The sequence below is a fragment of the Oenanthe melanoleuca genome, chromosome 2 (genome assembly GCF_029582105.1).
Source record: "Oenanthe melanoleuca isolate GR-GAL-2019-014 chromosome 2, OMel1.0, whole genome shotgun sequence".
NCBI classification, from domain to species: Eukaryota; Metazoa; Chordata; class Aves; order Passeriformes; family Muscicapidae; genus Oenanthe; species Oenanthe melanoleuca.
In genome coordinates, this window is record NC_079335.1 from 146,403,525 (window position 1) to 146,426,413 (window position 22,889).

At 47.1% G+C, this 22,889-nt stretch overlaps 1 protein-coding gene across 1 annotated transcript in view; it reads left to right on the plus strand.

Annotated features, from left to right (window-relative positions):
• The first annotated feature begins 21,819 nt into the window (after positions 1–21,819).
• WNT9A (Wnt family member 9A) overlaps positions 21,820–22,889 on the plus strand; it is a 62,945-nt gene continuing 61,875 nt past the window's right edge. The window contains exon 1 of the mRNA XM_056485102.1: positions 21,820–22,001. Coding sequence (XP_056341077.1) covers positions 21,907–22,001 — 95 coding nt within the window. The 5' untranslated portion in view covers positions 21,820–21,906. The remainder of the gene's footprint in view (positions 22,002–22,889) is intronic.

Consider the following 22,889-nt stretch of genomic DNA (forward strand, 5'->3'; position numbering starts at 1 on the left):
CAGTGGGGATGTTCACCTGCCCATTCCAGCTCCCAGAAACCCACAGAAATCGTGGCAGAAGGGGGAAAACTGAAGGGTTTTATTCTGAAATTGTGATTTTTGGGTGATTTGGAGCTGCCTGTGCTCTGGGTCAGATTTTGGAATATCCTGGAATTCACAGCTTTTCCTATGACCAGGCAGAGTGGATTCTTCACTTGTCAATGTATGGAAAAAACACTTTTAATTTTTTTATTTTATCTTCTTGAAGCATTTCACTCCCCTGACTCAAACCCTTGTTTTCTAAAGAGAAAAATCACCTTAAATAAATAAATAAAAATAAATAATAAAGAAGTAATAAATAAATACATAAATACATAAATAAATATATTCAGCTTGGCAAGGAATATTTGATTTAATTCCTGTTTATCTCTCCACTGGGGATGTTCACCTGCCCATTCCAGCTCCCAGAAACCCACAGAAATCATGGCAGAAGTGGGAAAACTGAAGGGTTTTATTCTGAAATAGATGAAGAATTGGGATTTTAAGGTGATTTGGAGTTCCCTGTGCTCTGGGTCAGGTTTTGGAATATCCTGGAATTCACAGCTCTTCCTATGACCAGGCAGAGTGGATTCCTCACTTGTCAATGTATGGGAAAATCATTTTTTATTTCCCTTCCTGCAGCATTTCACTCCATCAACTCAAAGCCTTTTTTCCTAAGGAGAAAAATCCTATGAAATAAAACAAACAAACAAACAAATAAAGAAATAAATAAGTGTATTCAGCTTGGGAAGGATTATTTGATTTAATTCCTGTTTATCTCTACACTGGGGATGTTCACCTGCCCATTCCAGCTCCCAGGAGCCCACAGAAATCATGGCAGAAGTGGGAAAACTGAAGGGTTTTATTCTGAAATTTTGATTTTTGGGTGATTTGGAGCTGCCTGTGCTCTGGGTCAGATTTTGTAATATCCTGGAATTCACAGCTCTTCCTATGACCAGGCAGAGTGGATTCTTCACTTGTAAATGTATGGGAAAATCACTTTTTTATTTTTTATTTTATCTTCTGGCAGAATTACACTCCCTTGACTCAAACCCTAGTTTCCTAAAGAGAAAAATCACCTTAAATAAATAAATAAAAATAAATAATACATAAGTAACAAATAAATAAATAAATAAATGTATTCAGCTTGCCAAGGATTATTTGATTTAATTCCTGTTTATCTCTCCAGTGGGGATATTCACCTGCCCATTCCAGCTCCCAGGAGCTCACAGAAATCGTGGCAGAAGGGGGAAAACTGAAGGGTTTTATTCTGAAATTGTGATTTTTGGGTGATTTGGAGCTGTCTGTGCTTCGGGTCAGGTTTTGGAATATCCTGGAATTCACAGCTCTTCCTATGACCAGGCAGACTGGATTCCTCACTTGTCAATGTATGGGAAAATCACTTTTTTATTTCCCTTCCTGCAGCATTTCACTCCATCAACTCAAAGCCTTTTTTCCTAAGGAGAAAAATCCTGTGAAATCAAACAAAACAAACAAACAAACAAACAAACAAACAAGTGTATTCAGCTTGGGAAGAATTATTTGATTTACTTGCTGTTTATCTCTCCACTGGAGATGTTCACCTGCCCATTCCAGCTCCCAGGAGCCCACAGAAATCATGGCAGAAGTGGGAAAACTGAAGGGTTTTATTCTGAAATTTTGATTTTCGGGTGATTTGGAGCTGCCTGTGCCCCGGGTCAGGTCTGTGTCCATCAGATGGGGCCATTTGCACACCCAGCACCCGAGGTCCCTCCAGCAGCCTCTCCCAGTGCCCACAGCAAGGTGGCTCCAGAGCCCCTGGGATGGAATTTCCATTTCCATGGGATGTGCTGAGGAAAAGCAAAGGTGGAACAGACCAGCAAGCCTCCAACAAATCCTGTTCCTCCACCTCTGCCCCGTGATAAAACCTGCCAATAAAAGCTGGAAAACTCCCAGAGGGCAGATTTGGTTCCTCAGAACAAAAAGATTTTCCCTTTTCCAGCCAGCAGCAGCAGCTCTGAACTTCCACGTGCAGGGATGCAGGATTTCCCTCTGCTTTGGGGAGATCCAGGCACCAGTACCTCACTGAGCCAGGGCACAGCACTCCCAGACTTTCCCCATCAAAGAATCCATCAGAAAGGCAGGAAAAAACCATTTTGGATAAGCAGAGAAATGGAGACTTGGAGCAGAGGTAAATAAAGCCCCTCTTTTATTCCATTTCCATCCCTTGTGTAAAAAACAAAAGAAAGGCATTCAGCTCTTTTCCAGCAGGAGTTTTCCTGCTGATTAATCACTAATCCTGGGGTATGATTGAGCTGGCAGGTGGCACAGAGCAGTGCTGGGGCTTGCTGTGGCCACAGGTCCCACCCTGAGTGTGGATTTTCCTGCCTGCCCTGTGGGAAGGACAGAAAGGCCCCAAAGCAAAGTGAAAAACCCAAAATCAAAGGAAAGCTCAGCAAGGTGCAGATTCAGGCCAGGCCAAGGGGAGTCCCCCAGCCCCATCCAGCAGCACAGGTAAGTGCTAGTCCTGGTCTCACAGGGCTGTGCCAGTCACACCTGGAACACCTGGAACCACAGGAGGGATCCACGGGGATCCAGATCCTGGTCCTGCACTATTCCTTTTATTTATTTTTATTTAATTTATTTTTTCTTATTTATTTATTTATTTATTTTATTATATTTTATATATATATTACAACATAACATAACATAACATAACATAACATAACATAACATAACATAACATAACATAACATAACATAACATATATATATATTTATGTATAATATAAAAGAAAATATATTTTATATGGTCTAGTTGAGGTGTTATGGCATGGGTTGGACTTGATGATCTTGAAGGTCTCTTCCATCCTAGTAATTCTGTGATTTATTTATTAATTTAATTTAATTTAATTTAATTTTTATTTTTATTTTATTTTATTTTATTTTATTTTATTTTATTTTATTTTATTTTATTTTATTTTATTTTATTTTATTTTATTTTATTTATGTTATTTTCTCCCACTTGAGATAAAATGCCTCACTTTAGCTCAGAGGAAAGGCTGTGTTAGCCCAGCTCTTCTTTCCACATCCTTCACCTTCCCCCAGCTGGCTCACCCCAAACCATCCTCCCAGATTTTAAGCTCCTCCTATCGCTCCAGGCCAAGATTTTGATCCCAAGGGCCACTTTTAGCCCCTGAATCTCCTCTCCCCACAGAAGCTGCTGCAGATCTATCCCAGTACAGACCTGTCCCAGTACAGACCTGTCCCAGTACAGATCTATCCCAGTGCAGATCTATCCCAGTGCAGATCTATCCCAGTACAGATCTATTCCAGTACAGATCTATCCCAGTACAGATCTATCCCAGTGCAGATCTATCCCAGTACAGATCTATCCCAGTGCAGATCTCTCCCAGTACAGACCTGTCCCAGTACAGATCTATCCCAGTACAGATCTATCCCAGTACAGATCTATCCCAGTGCAGATCTATCCCAGTACAGACCTGTCCCAGTACAGACCTGTCCCAGTGCAGATCTATCCCAGTACAGATCTATCCCAGTGCAGATCTATCCCAGTACAGATCTATCCCAGTACAGACCTGTCCCAGTGCAGATCTATCCCAGTGCAGATCTATCCCAGTACAGATCTATCCCAGTACAGACCTGTCCCAGTACAGATCTATCCCAGTGCAGATCTCTCCCAGTACAGATCTATCCCAGTACAGATCTATCCCAGTGCAGATCTATCCCAGTACAGACCTGTCCCAGTACATATCTATCCCAGTACAGATCTATCCCAGTACAGACCTGTCCCAGTACAGATCTATCCCAGTGCAGATCTCTCCCAGTACAGATCTATCCCAGTACAGATCTATCCCAGTGCAGATCTATCCCAGTACAGATCTATCCCAGTACAGACCTGTCCCAGTGCAGATCTATCCCAGTGCAGATCTATTCCAGTACAGATCTATCCCAGTACAGATCTATCCCAGTACAGATCTATCCCAGTGCAGATCTATCCCAGTACAGATCTATTCCAGTACAGATCTATCCCAGTACAGATCTATCCCAGTACAGATCTATCCCAGTACAGATCTATCCCAGTGCAGACCTGTCCCAGTGCAGATCTATCCCAGCACAGACCTGTCCCAGTGCAGATCTATCCCAGTGCAGATCTATCCCAGTACAGACCTGTCCCAGTGCAGATCTATCCCAGCACAGACCTGTCCCAGTGCAGATCTATCCCAGTGCAGACCTGTCCCAGTGCAGATCTATCCCAGTGCAGATCTGTCCCAGTTCAGATCTATCCCAGTACAGATCTATCCCAGTGCAGATCTATTCCAGTACAGATCTATCCCAGTACAGACCTGTCCCAGTGCAGATCTCTCCCAGTGCAGATCTATCCCAGTACAGACCTGTCCCAGTACAGATCTATCCCAGTGCAGATCTATCCCAGTGCAGATCTATCCCAGTGCAGACCTGTCCCAGTGCAGATCTATCCCAGTGCAGATCTATCCCAGTACAGATCTATCCCAGTACAGATCTGTCCCAGTACAGATCTATCCCAGTGCAGATCTATCCCAGTACAGACCTGTCCCAGTACAGATCTATCCCAGTACAGACTTGTCCCAGTACAGATCTGTCCCAGTGCAGATCTATCCCAGTACAGACCTGTCCCAGTGCAGATCTGTCCCAGTACAGATCTATCCCAGTGCAGATCTCTCCCAGTACAGATCTATTCCAGTGCAAATCTATCCCAGTACAGATCTATCCCAGTACAGATCTATTCCAGTGCAAATCTATCCCAGTGCAGATCTATCCCAGTACAGACCTGTCCCAGTGCAGATCTATCCCAGTGCAGATCTATCCCAGTACAGACCTATCCCAGTGCAGATCTATCCCAGTGCAGATCTGTCCCAGTGCAGATCTATCCCAGTACAGACCTGTCCCAGTACAGATCTATCCCAGTGCAGATCTATCCCAGTACAGATCTATCCCAGTGCAGATCTGTCCCAGTGCAGATCTATCCCAGTACAGACCTGTCCCAGTACAGATCTATCCCAGTACAGATCTATTCCAGTGCAAATCTATCCCAGCCTTTCCCAGCGTTTCCCAGCGTTTCCCAGCCTTTCCCAGCCTTTTTCAGCCTTTCCCAGCCTTTTCCAGCCTTTCCCAGCCTTTCCCAGCCTTTTCCAGCCTTTTCCAGCTTTTCTAGGCTTTGCTGCAACTTGCAGGAGCTGCTCAAACCCGGCGTGCCTTTGCCTCAAACAGGACCTGCAGGAAGGATGGACGAGGTCCAGCCCGTGCTGGAAGTGCCAACAAGCCTTGCACATACTTTGGAGGATTTAAATGAGTGGTTAAATTAGATGGGATTTTTATTTTTATTCTTTTTTTTTATCTGCCCAGCAGCCCAGGCCAGCAGGGACACGCTCCTGGGAGCTGCACACGATTTTTTGGCTTTGGAATTTGCCCCTGGGGAGGAGCCCAGGGCACGGGTGGGAGCACTCAGAGCTGGGGACAGCCAGGGTCCCTCTGTCCCCCCGGGGTGCTCAGAGCCCCTGGGCAGGACGGGCTGGGGCTGAAATCTGTGCCAATTGCAGAATTGTGGAGTGTGCAGAGTGGGGAGGGACCCACAGGGATCCAATCCTGCACAGACACCCCAAATCCCACCCTGAGCATCCCTGGGGTTGCCCTTTCCCTGGGGAGCCTGAGAAGTGCCTCCTTCATCCTCTGGAGGTAGAACCCTGCCCTGACTGCCAGCCCAAACCTCTCTTTGTACAGCTCAGCCCTCCCTGAAGGGATGGAGGATTCCTGATTTTGGGGAGGTGTCTGAGACTCTTTTCTGGCTGGAGGTGGGATGCAGGAAGGATGTGGGAATGGAGGGAAGAGAAGACCTGGGCTGGTAAGAAGGCTCAGAAGGGGATTAAGAGGGGCTTGTGCAAGGTGATGATTTTTATCTTTGTCTTTTCCACCCTCACTGCTGTTTGCCTGCTCAGGCTCACACCAAGAACCTGTGAAGGAGCACAAATCTCCCAGCAGATCCCCCAAAGGATCTATTTTGGGTGTCCTGTGCCTTGCCCATTCTCCCCACACCAGGTGCAGAGGTGGCTGAGCAGCAGCTGAGTGCCCAAGGAGCCTCTGCAGGAGATTTGTGTCCCTTCCATCACTTCTTTCCTGCTTTTGTGTCCCTTCCATCACTTCTTTCCTGCTGAACCCAGCACTTTGCCATCTCAGAGTGACAAAGCTGCCCCTCCTGCACCCCCTGGAAATTCCCTGTGCTCCCCAAAGCCTCAGGGGGCAGAGGCTGCTGGAAATGAGGGCATGGTGCAGGGGATGCTCCAGTGCCCAGCCCCTGCCCTGTGCCTGCCCTGTGGGAGTGCTGACAATGATTTACAGGCCAGCAGGGCTCTGCATGCCCACACACCCCCAAAATGCCCATTGCAGCTCACAGCCTGCACTGCCTCCCCTGGGATGGGCTCTGCTCCTCAGGCCAGGCAGAGCAGAGCACAGAACTTCCCTCCTGCTCCTCGTGGGGGTTTGGGAACAGCCAAAATAAGAGAGAGGAGGGGAGGGGAGGGAGGGGGTGATGGCTGCAGGGGAGCCTGGAGTGAGCCCTGCCCATCAAACCTGCACCCATTTTGGAATATCTCACACCACTGCCTGTGCTTGCCCAAAAACCCAAGGTCTGAGCCAGGATGCTGTGGCACTAAATAAACCAGGCTGGAGTGTGGACAAAGCCCATGCAGGCACCTCTGTGGTGTCCCCTCTCCAAACAGGGTGGGTGTCCCAAACTGGCTCCTGGGAAATGACATTTTACCTAAAAATACTCTAGAAAATAAGAGATTCCATCCAAAAAAAACAGATGTGTTGATACTTATCTGCATACAGACATACTCCATCCCTTGCTCCAGGTGTGCACAAGGTTCAGGCAGCCACAAAAAGTTTGGAAAAATGTTCCCAAGCCAACCAGACTGTGATTCCTGCCCATGGCCCAGTGATGTGATGTGACTTTTTTAAAGAAACCTGAGTGCCCAGCAGCTCCAATGCACTCAGCAGAATATTTTCCTGCTATCAACCTCAGAAATGGATTCCAAAAGAGCCACAAGATGAAGGAGAGTAGAAGAAACATGGAGATAAACTGGAAATGAGTGGTCAGGTGTCTCCTAAACCTCCCTGGCAGCTGGGGAAGGGAAGGTGAAAATACAGAACCACCCTTGGGCTGGTTTGTGGCTCCTTCCAAACCCAAATTCTGCTGCTTGTTCCACATCCAAGCAAAGATGTGTGAGTTATCCATCCACCTGTGGGGCTCTGGGAGCCAGAACCTCCCAGAACAGGGCTCTGCTGATCCAGGGAAGTTTTCCTTGCATTTCATTCCATGTGCCTCAGGGAGGTCCAGAGCAGGAGAAAAGCAGCCCAAGATCATTGCAGGGATTGCCCACGTGTTTGGTGACGAGATCAGAACCCCACAAATCATTAAATGATCACAAAATCATGAAATGGTGAGATTTCCTCTGACATGGAGCCCCCCAATCTCCAATCAGCTGCCTCAGTGCAGGTGTTTGATGCTGCCTGAGGCACTGAGAACACCCACATGTGCCTGAGCTGCAGGACACCAAAGCTTTTGGATGTGGGAAGGCAGCTGGAGGCTGCTGGCAGCCCAGGGAGGATTTCAGGTGGCAGGAGGTCCCTGTGGTTGAACCCCAAAGTGCCTCCAGGTGCAGACACCAAGGTGCAGATGTTCCATGTGCATCCAAACCCCACTTCTCCAAGGTCTGGAGGTTAATCCAAAGGATTCCTGTGGCCAGCAGAGCTTTAAGGGCAGTGGTGAACAAGAAGAAAAAAGCCAAACTGGAGAATTTCTGGGACCTGGGGCTGCTTTTCCACCCTCTGCATCCTTTTCCTGGGCATGAACTCTGGCACCAAGAGTCTCCTAAACAGTCATGAGCAGCCCTGGGCTGCTGCCAGATTTTCCTTTGGCCATAGACCTGAGAGCCCCAGAGCTCAGGTTTTATTGGGAAGTGATAAAATTAAACCATTTGCTGCAGGAACATTCAGGAGGGGGAATCCCCAAGGATCAATGTCAAGAGTTTTACCCAAGCTGTTTTTGCAGGTCAAGAGCAATGGCTTCATAAAGGACTGGAAATTTAAACCCTGGAGTTTTTATTTAGCTGGAAATGAGTGTGGCAAGCAATTTAGAGCTGCTGGAGGGAGAAACCTGGCTGGGGACAGAACTTCTGGTTGCTTTTATTGGTTTGCAATGATCTGTGTTGGGCATTTTTGGGGAGCATCAGCCTCTCTCTTCCCTGAGAGAAAGAATTTCAGTTTATTTTTTAGGACAGTGCAAAAGGAGATAAAACCAAAAAAGTTTTAAAAGAGTGAAGTGGAGAAACTGGCTCCAAGAAGCAGCAGAGTGATCTGCAGGGAGGAATGATACAGAAATAACTGATGGATTGCTGAAATGCATATTTTCTGTACCTTATAAATGCCATCTGCAGAAAATGAGTTGGGATTTGAATTGAAACTGAATTTCATGGGTGAGGGCCCTTGGGAAAGGGAAAAGTGGTGTCAAATAGATGTGGCTGGTCAGGCTGGAGAAAGTTCCTGTGATTTTCACCTGCTGCCCCATCCCTGGGAGTGTCCAAGGTCAGGCTGGAGCACCCTGGGGTAGTGGGAGGTGTCCCTGACCATTCTGGGATTTTGTACCAGGCATGGATGTGCCTTTAAGGTGCTCCTCAGACAGGTTTTTCCTGGATTCTCAGTTAAAAAAAAACAAAAATAAAAAAAATCAGCCTGGTAGCAAAGGCTTGCAATCAAAGCAATCAGAGCACAGCTGTCGTGCAGGGGATGAGATCCCAAAGGATCTGCAGGGTTTGTTGGAATTGCATGGACAGGAGCTGGGCTACAACAGAGGGGACAAGCAGGCAGGTGTGAACTGTTTGATTTTAAACAGGTTCATTTTTTGTGCTGGGGAGGTTTTTCTGTGTGTTGCTTTGCATTTCTGTCTTGAGAAAGAGGAGATATTCTGTCTTTGCTCCTTGGGGTGAAATGCTCTTTGTTATTCTTTGTTATCCTACCACTTGTGAATTTGAGTGACTTTTCTGGGTGTCCTGGGTTGGTGATTTCTGAGTGACCCCTCCAGCCTGAGCCCTGCCCTGTGCTGCCAGCCAGGCCTGCAGACAGCTCACACTAATGTTTAACTGCAGCCTGTGGCACTGCATTCAGAGCCTGCTCTCCCTCCCCTCTGGACAAGTTTATTCCCAGTGGATGCAGTGACCCCATCACCTCTCATGTCCCCTACTCCAAACAAACTCTCTGTCCCCCAGTGCCCTTCCCAGGGCATCTCTGAGAGCTCCTCTCATCCCAGCCCTCCAGCCTGACCTCCCCAGGGGCACAGCCTTCCTTGGAGCAGCAGAAGGGATTTTGTTGGGAAGGGCAGGTGGATTCCTGGCAGAGGATGTGGGGGGAGAGGGCTCAGAGGAAAAACCATCCCTGCCATCCTTTGGTGTCGGATTTGTTCATTATCTTTCACTTGCAAGGTTGGATATTTCAATCAGGGCACTGAAATTACGATTGATGACTGTGACATGATGACTATCATGATGATTTTATGTTTTATTATTATCTATAGTTGTAGTTATTAGTATGACTGTTATGGTTATGTATTTTATTATATACTATTCTCATTATTAGTGTGACTATGATTGATGAGTATTGATGATGATGGTACTAGATTATTATTTTTATTTATTTTTATTTTTATTTTTACTTTTATTTTTACTTTTATTTTTATTTTTACTTTTATTTTTATTTATTTATTTTAATTTTTATTTCTATTTTTATCTATTTCTATTTCTATTTCTATTTCTATTTCTATTTCTATTTCTATTTTTATTTTTTATTTTTATTTCTGTTTTTATTTTATTTTTACTTTTACTTTTGATTTTACTTTTATTTTTACTTATTTATTTATTTTTATTTGTATTTGTATTTGTATTTGTATTTGTATTTGTATTTCTATTTCTATTTCTATTTCTATTTCTATTTCTACTTCTATTTCTATTATTTCTATTTCTATTTCTATTTCTATTTCTTTCTATTTTTATTTTTTATTTTTATTTCTGTTTTTATTTTTATTATTATTTTTACTTTTACTTTTGATTTTACTTTTATTTTTACTTTTATTTTTATTTATTTATTTTTATTTTTATTTTTATTTCATTTTTATTTCTACTTCTATTTCTATTTCTATTTCTATTTCTATTTTTATTTTTATTTTTTATTTTTATTTCTGCTTTTATTTTATTTTTACTTTTACTTTTGATTTTACTTTTATTTTTACTTTTATTTTTACTTATTTATTTATTTCTATTTCTATTTCTATTTCTATTTCTATTTCTATTTCTATTTCTATTTCTATTTCTATTTCTATTTCTATTTCTACTTCTATTTCTATTATTTCTATTTCTATTTCTATTTCTATTTCTTTCTATTTTTATTTTTTATTTTTATTTCTGTTTTTATTTTTATTATTATTTTTACTTTTACTTTTGATTTTAATTTTTTTTTTACTTTTATTTTTATTTATTTATTTTTATTTTTATTTCATTTCTATTTCTATTTCTATTTCTATTTCTATTTCTATTTCTATTTCTATTTCTATTTCTATTTCTATTTCTATTTCTATTTCTATTTCTATTTCTATTTCTATTTCTTCTTCTTCTTCTTGTTATTATTATTATTATTATTATTATTATTATTATTATTATTATTATTATTATTATTATTATTATTATTATTATTATTATCCTCTGCAGTACCTGTGCTGTGGGCACTGTCCCATAATCTCCTCCAGGAATGCAGAACCCTCTGGCACACAGAGGAGTTCCTGTCTGAACCCAGGGCAAAAAGATTCACCTCACTCTGTAACCCTGATTTCAGAGCCTCCAGCACATCTTCCCCACTGGCCACGACCTCTCCCCATCACCCTGTGTACCATCCCTGCCTAACAACCCAAAATCAGCTTTAATGCCAAAATTTAATTGATGAGAGAAGAACCCAGGCAGCTGCAGGTGGGGAGGGAAGCTGCACTTCAAAGGCTCCTTCAAAGGCTGGAAGTGCCAAGTGTCCTCAGGGGAGGAACAAACACCCCAAGTGTTTGCAGACCATTCTCCTCTTGCCCCTTTCCTCCTGGGATGATGACAAAAAGTCGAGGCTGCTGTTCCTGGAGTGGCCTTGAAGTGTGTTGACCTTGCTGAGTCACACGGGTCCCAAGGGTGGCTCTGTGGCTGCTCTGTCAGCCCTGAGAGGAGATTGCTCTCTTTTCCCCTCTTGGGTGTTGTTTCCTGGTGTTGGGCTGTGTGTTTTGGGAGATAGGGAAATGGTGATATCCTGCTCAGGGTGATGGGAATGGATCAAGGGAGTTATCAAGGGAGTTATCAAGGGAGTTATCAAGGGAGTTATCAAGGGAATTATAAAAGGAGATATCAAGGGAGTTATAAAAGGAGTTATGTATTCCCAGGGTACTGGGGGTGATGTCTCCTCCTTCATTCCCTGTGGCTCTGGAAGTGACCAGCTCAAGGGTGTTGGGTGCTTAATTTTTGATTATGTGTGGAATCAAACTCCTGTCAAATTAAGGTGAGTCATAGAATGATGGATTATCCTGAGCTGGAAGAGATCCACCAGGATCATCCAGTGCAGCTCCTGGCCCTGCACAGACCCCCCAAAAATCCCAGCCTGTCCCTGGAGTGGTGTCCAACACTCCTGGGGCTCTGGCAGCCTCAGGAATGTGCCCAGCACCCTCTGTGGGCAGAACCCTTCCCTGAAATCCACCCCAAACCTCCCCTGGCACAGCTCCAGCCCTTCCCTGGCTCCTGCCACTGTCACAGAGGGAAAAACTCAGTGCCTGCCTCCCCACATGGGGGGAAAGTGACATTTGTCACCGTCACACAGAGGATGCAATAATGAAGTTTGATATTTGCTGAATACACTAAGGGAGAAAATTTGACCCAGAGGCTCCTTCCTTGCCACTGACAAACTCTGATTTCCCATGTGGTGACTCCAGGGAGATGTCCCCAGCAGATGTGCTGCTTGGGGACGTGGTTCAGGTGGATTTGGCAGTGCTGGATGAATGATCCTGCCTTTCCAACCCCAATGATTCCCAGGCCCTCCAGGAATGGGGAGAGTGGTGCATTCCCTGTGTTAGACATGTCCAAACAAGAGACATCTCCAAGATGGTACCAGTGAGTAGAACTGGGCCCCTGACTCCTCCACAGCATCTCTGATGGACTTTCAGACACAGAGGGTGCAGGTGGGATGTGCAAACGTGGGATTTGCAATCAGAGCAGGAGGAGACACTCCTGAAACCCTGGATGGTGGTGGCCCTCAGCCTGAATTGCTGGTGAAATAATCTGGAGTGAGTTTTGCCTGTGAGCTCACAACCATCTGTGTGAAATTCCACCTGCCCATGGGCAGGGTCCCTTCCAACCCTTCCATTCCATGACTCTGTGCTGTCTGACCACCAGCTCATTTAACTCTTGGGAGATCACGTGGGGTGCAAATAATAATTTCACGTGGATCTGTGTGTGTTTCTGCCCCACACACATTTCTGCTTGTGCATGCACAGACAGACACAAACGGATTTGTGCCTTTTTTTGCCTCCTAGCCCAGCATTTCCCTGTCCCTCCTTGTGCCAGGGTGAGATCCTTGCCCTGCTCAGGCTGTCACATGAACTACAGGCCAGGGGCATTATCTGCCTGCCTTTCCTGAACAATGCAAGTAGATGATTAACCATTAAAGCAACACACTTTGCTGAGCCATTAACCAGGGAGCAGAGCTGTGCTTGGCTGAACAATGGCCCCATACAAACCCAGCCCAGCCTGTCCATCCTGGAGGTGCCTCTCTGGCAGAGCTGGCTGGATTTTCCCTTGGAATGGCTCAGTTTGGGCTCTCATGCAGCCAAGCCAGTGCTGGGGAAGGTGCTCCCACCTTTCCATCTGCCCTGTGCTGACCTTGGGAGCTGATCTTGCCCAAATCCACACCTAGGATCAGATCTCAGGAGGTTTAGGAGCTGCCACTGGTTTTCCAGGCTCCCTTTTTCAGGAATGCTGGGTGGGAATTCAGGAGCTCCAGATTTACTCATCTGGAGGCATTCCCAACACATCAGACAGAATTCATCACTTCTCTCTATCTGATCATTGCTAATTACATCTTTTTGGGGGATTGTGGTGCTCCATCCCACCCTGGCTGTGTCAGATTCATCCTCAATCAAACCATCACAGAATCACTGAAGGGCTTAAACACCAACCAGTTCCATCACTTTAAAATCCACCCAGTTCCATCTGGATGTGTGTTTAGAGTCCTTCTTTTTTTTTGTATTTTAAAGACCATCTAATGTGTTTTAAAAACCATCTAATTCCATCATTCCTGTGTCTTAAAGACCATCCAGCTCCTTGACTTTTAATTTTGCTCTGTTCACACCCAGCTGCCCCATATTTATCCCCTGTCATTCTCCTTGGTGTATGCCACTGGGAAATCAGGGGAAAGAATTTCCCAACTCTTTGATTACAAAAAAACCAAACCAAGCCAAACCAAACCAAATCAAAAAAAAAAAAAAAAAAAAAAAAAAAAAAGCCAAAAACAAAACAAAACAGAACAAAACTGGTGATGTGAACATACAAAGGAGGGAACTCTTCTCTCATCAAAACTGGATGTGACACAAAAACTGGATACTGTGATGGGAAGATTCCTGCTTTTTTTTGCCCCTGCCAAGGTTAGTCCATGGATGCAGCCTGGGGGGATGTTCTGCAATGTGTGCATTTGGTACATGGAATATTCCTTGGTGCACCTCAGGCTTCCCAGGAATACTGAAACAGGAATTCCCCCAAAGACAGAGATCCTTGGAGTTGCATTTGACTCAGATTTCCAAAATTCTTTACAGTGCAAAACAGAACACAAAATATTTCTACTGGATAAGAAGAGAGAAAACTGGGTGAAAATCCTGCTTTTGTGGCACTTGGAGATCCAGTTTTGGGTTTTGAGTTTTTTTGGATCCACGTTGGTTAATTGTTGGAGTGGATGATCTTGAGGGTCTTTTCCATCTTTAATGACTCTGAATTGAAGCTTTGACCCCAATATCTGCTTGAAACAGATAAGGATGAACTTTCCTACACATTGAGCTTCATCTCTGCTTCCCCACACAAATATCTTAAAAAATCCCCTGTCAGATTAACCAGAGATATGACAGAAGTTGGATTTTGGGCCTGATATTCAGATTTTCCCCAGCTGTGAGTTACCTGTGGAGAGCTGGGATTTTTGTTCTGCTGCTTGGATGGAAACAATTTTGGGAAAGGATTTCGGGGTTGCAGCAGGCTGGGATGAGGTTTGCAAGAACTTGAGCAGCAGCTGGAACTTGTAAAATGATTATTTCTGTATTTTGGCTGTGCAGGCAAAAACACTGGCAGCAGCCAGATAGAGCAGCAAGAAAAATCCTCTATGCTCAGAAAGTCCAGAATTAGAGAATGGTTTAAAGATTATCCAGTTCTACCCAGGGACAACTTCCACCATCCCAGGGTGCTCCAAGCCCATCCAGCCTGGCCTTGGGCATTCCAGGGATCCAGGGGCAGCCACAGCTGCTCTGGGAATTCCATCCCAGCCAGGAATTCCTCCCCAAAATCCCAAAATCCAACCCAAACCTTCTCTCTGGCACTTTGGATCCATTCCCCCTCGTCTTGTCACACCAGGCTCTTGTTAAAAGGACTTTTGAACTTGAGTTTTCTTTCTCTTTTCTTTTCTTTTCTTTTCTTTTCTTTTCTTTTCTTTTCTTTTCTTTTCTTTTCTTTTCTTCTTTTCTTTTCTTTTCTTTTCTTTTCTTTTCTTTTCTTTTCTTTTCTTTTCTTTTCTTTTCTTTTCTTTTCTTTTCTTTTCTTTTCTTTTCTTTTCTTTTCTTTTCTCTTTTTCTTCCTTCCTTCCTTCCTTCCTTCCTTCCTTCCTTCCTTCCTTCCTTCCTTCCTTCCTTCCTTCCTTCCTTCCTTCCTTCCTCTCTTCTCTCTCTCTCTTTCTTTCTTTCTTTCTTTCTTTCTTTCTTTCTTTCTTTCTTTCTTTCTTTCTTCCTTCCTTCCTTCCTTCCTTCCTTCCTTCCTTCCTTCCTCTCTCTCTTTCTCCTTTCCTTTCCTTTCCTTTCCTTTCCTTTCCTTTCCTTTCCTTTCCTTTCCTTTCCTTTCCTTTCCTTTCCTTTCCTTTCCTTTCCTTTCCTTTCCTTTCCTTTCCTTTCCTTTCCTTTCCTTTCCTTTCCTTTCCTTTCCTTTCCTTTCCTTTCCTTTCCTTTCCTTTCCTTTCCCTTTCTCTCTTTTTCTCTCTTTTTCTCTCTTTTTCTCTCTTTTTCTCTCTTTTTCTCTCTTTCTTTCTGGAGCAGGGGAATCACTCACAGGAACCTTTTTTTAACTCAGCCAAAGCTGGCAGTGCTCACCAACCAAGCCAGGTGACAACACCCAGCTCCAGACACTCTGGCAGGGGCCCAGACAGATGACAACCCTCCAGACAATGACATTTCAGTTCCAGCAAGAAATCATAAACCCAGTTTCAAAGAAAGCAAAACCACTGTGAAATAAAACACTTTTATTGGCAAAAAAAAAGTGAAATAACACGCCCAGCATCACCCGTCCTCTAAAAATAAAAATAAAGAAGATTTTTCAGCAGGGCTGGAAAATCCCCCCACACACTTTCAATGGGTGGGCTCGATGTTGTGGCTACAAAAATATTTCTGCTCACTTTGTGTCTGGCTCTTCTGCAGCTGAAGGGTTGCCAGATCTCTTGGCTGGATCCCTTTTCCTTTGGCATTCTGGAAATTCCTTTGGAAATTTGGGATTGCTCATCCCAAAAAGGATGGTGGGCTCAGGGAAAAACTCCCCTGCTGAATGTCCCAGAAATATCCCAACGTTTTCAGCCACAGCAATTTCAACAACTCAGAGAAATTCCTTAAAAAAAAACCCAAAATTTTAATTTTTCTCCAGAATTTCAGGCTGGGAAGAGCAGGAATGAAGAATAAGACTTTTTAAAATTTGTTTTTTTAATAAGTGTGGCTGCTCACAGGATGGAGGACACGACCCTGGGGACACTCCTGCCATCCAAGGAGTGGCTTTGGACAACGTGGGTGTCCCAAGGGACAGGCTGGACCCAAAAACAGGCTGGGAAAAAGTGGCACAGGAGGAAATTCAGGTAGTTTGGAAACACCAAAGGAGTTAGATTGGTTTTTTTTGGGTTTTTTGAGGTTTTCCAGCAAAAAATGAAACCAGAGAAGAGCAAATTGGCTCAGCCATGACACCCATGCCCCTTCTGAGGGCATTTCACTCCACCCTTTCCAGCCTTTAATTGCACACAGGGAATTTTTATTTTTATTTTTTTTTCAGGCAAAAAGGTCATATTTTGAAATATCCAAGGAAATCTGTTGATGTTTTGGACCTTTTATTTTTTTCTCCTGCCTTTTGTGCCACCCACAGGGTTTCAGCGTGGATTTTTTGGGATATTTTCTCTTCCCTGCCCAATCTTCATTCCCAGATAAATTAAAAAAAAAAAAAAAAAAAAAAAATCAAACAACCAAACAAAACCAAACAACTAAACTCACCAATTAAACAAAAAAAAAAAAAAAAAGAAAAAAGAAAAGAAAAAAAGAAAAAAAAAAAAAAAAGAAAAAAGGGAAAAAAAAGAAAGAAAAGAAAAAGAAAAAAAAGGAGAGAGAAAGCACTGCTCACACCTGCACCTCATCCACTCTTTTTATGATTTTTTGTTCTTTGCTGTGTTAAAAACTGATTAAACATCCCATGTCCCTTTCCAGTAGAGCCAATGGAAGGAGGATGTTGCAACTGGAATTATTTTATCAGAGCAGTAATCAATTAGAGGAATTAAAAAAACAAAAAACCAAAAAAACCTGGTGGAATGCAGCACCCACAGATAACAGAGATGGTTGGAAACTGCTACAAAACTCCCACCAGAAATGGATTTGTGGAGATTTGAAGAGTTTCTGTTACCTCTCTCCAAGGTGACAGCAGTGGCCACAACCACAGTTAAACTCCAAAAAAACACTTTCTACTCTTTTTTTCCTTTTTTCTCACATTATCTCACCTCTCCTTTTCCCTCTCATGCTCTTCCATGGTTTAATGTCTGTTCAAGGTCAAAGAGCTTCAGCTGGGGCATCTCCCTGCCATGATGGACAGAGGTGACCTCAGGGCCAGAGGGACAGGTCACCAGGGCACTGTCACCCTGGGGGAGGCAAACAGGAGCTCCTGGAGGATATTTACCCTCCCATTAACCCTTCAGTCTCCCCAGTTCCTGCCCCACAACCTCCATTTCTTGATTTCTCCCTCCCAGCAGTGTCACAGCTCAGGAATATTTCAGGGCTGGCTCTGTAATGGGATTAATCAGCTCAGAGGAGGTGCTGAGCTCACACAGGGAATCCTCCAACACTGTGCTCAAGTCCAGGTCTGGCTCTTCCACCTGATTGTCACAAGGAAATGACAATTTTCAGATTGTCACAGTCCCTCAGGTATGGCTGGTTAATCCCTGTGTGTGGGAAATGTCCCTGCTTGCTTGGCACTGCTCCTTCAGAACTAAAAAAATCCCTCCTGCAGCTCTGCCTCACAAAAAAACGTCCAGTTGTCATAAAGACAAGCCAGACCTGGTTGTGCACTGGGATTAATTGCATTAAAAAGCATTCAGGTCCAGATATAAAGTCCATCATTCTCCATGAAATTACCAGTGGAAAGGAGATTTCCATGTGAAGAATTCCTGCCTGGGATTGCTCAGAGGAGCTGTTCTGATGCCATGGATGTAGTGAAGAGCTCAACTCAGGAAGGATGTGCATGGAAGCAGGAGGCCAAAAAATTCTCTTTTTAGGTACTTTCAAAAAATAATTTGCCAGCTCTTCATCAGTGAAAACAAAGTGAACTCAAGGTCACTTCATGCAAAAAGGTGAAGAATTGGAAGAAACAGCTTCCTAAATTAGAGAGAAAGAAAAAAAAATTCTAAAAATCACCCTTTTCTCTTCTAGCATGAGATGCTTTCAAAGAATTTTATTGTGTGTCCTGTAATCAGCTGAGGGAGGGGATCTCTGAGGGGAATTTAGGGAAATCTCCTCCTTGTTGAGATTTGAGGGGCTCTGCTGCATTTCGACCACCTTGGTGCCCTGGCTGATTCTTTTCCCACAAGATTGCCCCATTTGGGGTAGATGTACAGAGGAAAGGGGAAATGGAACAAGTGCAGCCCAACAAGCACAGCTTCTTGAGGGGTCCCAGATGGATCTCAGAGGGCAGAGCTGGTGGCTCCACACTTCCTGCAGCAGGGACACACTCAGCCTTACAGCACCCCCATTCCCTCCATCCAGCTCTGCTCCCACCTGCTTTTTGTTTTCCATAACTCTGCAACTGACCCCTTGTCTTTTCTTCACTTGGAAAAGTTGGGACCAGGGCCATGCTGCTCCTTATCCCAGGGGTTTGCACAATCCAGAGCCCAGGGGAAGCAGGGATGCTCTCAGCCTGGCTCTCAGCATTCCAGCAAAGGAACAGATGTGTTTTTTGATCACATTTTCACCCCTCAGAATTACTGACCCAGGGAAGGGATGGAGGTATAACAGCACCAGTGGCTGGAGCTCAAGGTGATTCCTGATGGAAAAGAAGCAGGAATGTGGAGGAAACAGCCTGAAGTCCACATGGTGGTGAAAAAAGAGTGGAAATGCAGGAGGGGAGGGTTGCACAGAGTGATCCCAGTGGAACAAACCCTGTCCCGTGGGCAGGCAGCGCTCCCAGCTCCTGGCTGTTATTTCAGCCTCTGCCCAGAGGGCACAGAAATGCCAGGCCCACTTCTAATTCAGGAATCCGAGGAAGGGAAATGTGAGTGGCTCCTCTGGGAGGTGATCTGCTGGGAGGAAACACCAGCAAAGGCTTCTCAGCTATCCCAGCCCAGCCCAAGCCCTCGCTGCCTTGCTTGGGTTACTCCAACCTGGGAGCTGCTGCCAAGTATCTGGTGGGGAATCCATGCAGGACGGGCAGTGAGGGGTGAGAGAAATGAGCTCACGGGTATTTTCCTTCCCTCTCACCCTCCTGTGAGTCAGTGGCCCCGCTGAGCTGGAGTGGCTGCCCTGGAGAGGTTTGGTTTGTGCAGAGAGACATCCATGGGTAAAATCCTGAGCTCTGCAAAGGGATGGAGTGTGGAAGTTGGTGGTGCACTGCAGAGAAAAACACCTGGAGCAAAGCTGTGGGGAGAGAAGAGAAGCCTTGACCAGATGATGTGCTGGAATTCCTGCAAAAACGTGGATGGGAGCGAGGGATCCTCCGGGATGGGGAAGCCTCAGGCAGGTTCCTGCTCCAGAGCGAGTCATGGAGCAGGAAAAGTTGAAATCACCCTGCAGATCCCCTGGGGTGGACACTGGCTGAGATCCAGGACAGGGACACAGGCTTTGTGCTGGTGCCAGACCAGTGGTGACAATTTGGGGATCCTTGTCCAGCATTACCCTTGCACCTGGCATCTTTTGATCCCAGATAACACAAACTACGACCCTTTGGAATTGCCACTTACACCACCAACCTCCTCGGGCGCTCGGCTGTTTCCCCCCGGCTCTGCTGCGTCCCTTCCATCCCGGACAGAACCATTCCCGTCTCCAAAGCCGCGGCACCGCGCCGATGTGGCACTGCCCTCTGCTGTCGGTGGCCGCGGGGACAGCGCCCAGGCCACTGCCCTGAGCAGAAACACCGGGTTTATGTCACCCCAGCGACTCCTGCGAGCCACAAAGCCGTGCCAGGAGGATGCTGCGCCCATGGTCCCCAGGCACAAAGCAGCAAACCCTGGAGGAGTCAGTGCCTGCTCGGGCTTCCCTTTTTCCCTGGCTGGAAGCAGAAGTGGGGACTATTTTTGGTGCTGCCTCACTTTGGAAAGAGTCACACACGGCCAGGGCATCACCCCGGATCGGGCACCTCGCTGTGGGCAGAGAAAATGAGTAAGAGCAAGGGTCCCTCTGCCTTTCCATGACCCACAGCTCTGCTCGGGGCTGCCTGGAGGAACTGGAGTTTCCTTCCTCGTGCTGGGATCACCAGCTCCTGGGGATGTGCGTGGAAATGACTCCTAAACTGCTTTTTCCACCAGAGGAACGCTCAGGCAAAGCCTCCCAGTGATAACATTGTCCTGCCCTCCACCCGCAGCCCTTCACTGCCTTTCCCAAGCTCGGGTGGCAGGATAAGGACACTCAGCATGACCCTGGCACTGGTCCCATCTCCCAAATTCTCCTCGAGGAAAGGCTTTAATGAAATATTGCTCCGGCCTCTGCCAGGCTGTGATTGCCCGTGCAGCTTCTGAGCCCACAGGGGGCTGACTTGGTGCCACTTCACCCCAACAACAGGGAGAAAAAATTCCCAGATAATGGTGAATCATGTGGATTTGAGGAAGCTGGAATGGATGTGACACCCACCCCAAGCAAGTTTCAGCCCCCACCCCACGGGGTGCTGGTGGAGATCCACAGTGGGAGCCCCCACATCCTACATGGGTGGATGTGGGAGGTTTAGAACAGTCATTTTCCACAAGGCTGCTTTTGTTTTGGCAAAAATGTGGACAGGAACTGGGCTGAGATGTTTTAAACATTAAAAAAATAATTATTAAAAAAATCTTTCCCCTCCTCACCCCCAAAATAAGCAGAATCCACAGAGTTCACACAATGCTGGGAAGGCTGGAAATGCCCCACGGGCACGGGCAGAGTGAGAATAAATTCACCGAGCTCCCAGTGTCACTCCAGGAGCTATCCCAGGACAAAAGGCTCATCCCCATTAACTCTCCCCCTGTGTGGCTCCTGAACTGGTTTGTCCACAGATTCTGGGGGTCAGAAACACCGACGACCCCAAAAAGGGTCTTGCTGCTCACCATGCACTCAAATGTCACCTGCAGGGCACAGCTCTGAGGGGCTGAGCTCAAACCCCCAGGGACAGGGATTTCTGAGATGAGCCCAGGGCTGTGTCCCCACGGGGTGGCTCAGCAGGGTGACACACACATGCTCAGCAGGGGAACCTTCCTGTTCTCGGGAGCTGGAATCACCTCCAGGATGACGCTGACAGTGACATCGACAGATGGAAAAACGCTGCCACGCTGAGCCCGGCTGAAAAGGTGACATTTGGGGCATTAACTGCTTCCCCCCCGGGGTGCTCGGTGTCCCGTCCCTGCACTGCTGTGGGTGTGCACCGGGCTGTGCGACGCCTGTGCCTTCCCACATCCCAAATCTGCACAGCTGCCCAGATGTGGCACACCTACCCCACCCTGCACATCCAGCCTTTCCACCACTGCCTGATTCTCGCACAGCTGCCCAGATGTGGCACACCTACCCAATCCCGGCACAACCAGCCCCTCCATCACTGCCTGATTCTCGCACAGCCGCCCAGATGTGGAACATCTATCCCTTGAACAACTGCCCCGATCCTTGCACGACCACCCAACCTCTGCGCACCTCATCCTCGCCCAGCTGCGCACCTCTGGAACTCTCACGCCTCGCTCACCTGGCCCTGGCACTGCTGCCCGCCCCTGGCACACCCATCCCTGGCACACCCATCCCTGGCACACCCATCCCTGGCACACCCATCCCTCTCCTCACACCTGCCCATCTCGCCCCTTTCCCCCCCAGCCGTGTCCCATCCCCGCTCCGCCGCTCCGCTCCGCTTTCTCCGCGCTCTGCCCGCCCCGCCGCTCCGTCCCTCCTCCCGGGGAGTGTCCCCGTGTCCCAACCCGCCCCTCGGCCGTGTCCCTCCCCCCCGGCGGCCCCTCCCCGGCCCGCCCCGCCGCCGCTCGGGCTCTCGCCGCCGGCCGCGCTATAAGAAGCGGGGCGGGCGGCGGGGCCGCAGCGGGCGCGGCGGGGGAACGAGATGAGCAGCGCCGGCGCCGCTGCAAGATGCTGGATGGACACGTCCTGCTGGGATGGCTCTCCTCCTGCGCGCTCCTAGGGCTGCTCGCCTGCGCCCCGCGGCCCTCCGCTGCCTACTTCGGGTAGGTGCTCCCCCGCTCCTGCTCTTTTAACTTTTTGCCCGAGTTTATTTTTTGGATGCGGGAGGGGTTCTGCGCTTTTTGGGGATGCGCGGGCATCTCCTGACAGCCGGACAGGGGCAGCGACAGCGCCGTGCCCGCGCCTGTCCCGCGTCCCAGCGCTCGCAGACGGGCACCGGGATCCCTTTGGGTTTGCCAGTCGGGACCGGGCTCTGCGGGAGCTGCCGGAATATTCCCCGGGAGCTGCCGGAATATTCCCCGGGAGCTGCCGGGGCTGGGCGAGCGCTCCGTTCCGCCGTTCGCGCACGGAGCGGACCCGGAGCGCACCAGCCGCGGGCTGTACCCCCGTGCGACACGGGGCAGAAAACTCCTTTTTCCCCGCGATTTAAGGGCGTGTTCCAACAGCAGGTGCTGGCTGGTGATGCTTTTTGCGGAGTTTTTTTTAATTTTTGGTGGGGGATCCGCGGGTGCGCATCCCCGGCGCTCACCTGTGCGCGCGGCGGGGCGCGGCCGGCAGGGGGCGCTCCCGGCCCGGCGCAGGTGGATCCCGCTCCTTCCCTTCCCTTCCCTTCCCTTCCCTTCCCTTCCCTTCCCGAGATTTTATCCCTGTTTTATCCCGCTGTCCCTCCTCTGTGCCGTGAGCTGGACCGGCCAGCTCAGCCCGCGCCCCCGCTCCTCTTCAACCCGCGTCGCGCCGCCTCAGCTCCGTGCGCGGCTTTCCCTCCGTGCTTTATGGGGTGTTGCAGCCTCTTATCCTTAATTTTCAACCATTAGTCCCGAAGTGTCAGTTCGAGAAGAGGGTGGGACGCGCGCACCTGTGTAAGAGGTTTTAAGTTTGCACAGCAGTGATGGTTCTTACCCTCCTCTTTTTTTTAGTGTTTTTTTTCCTTC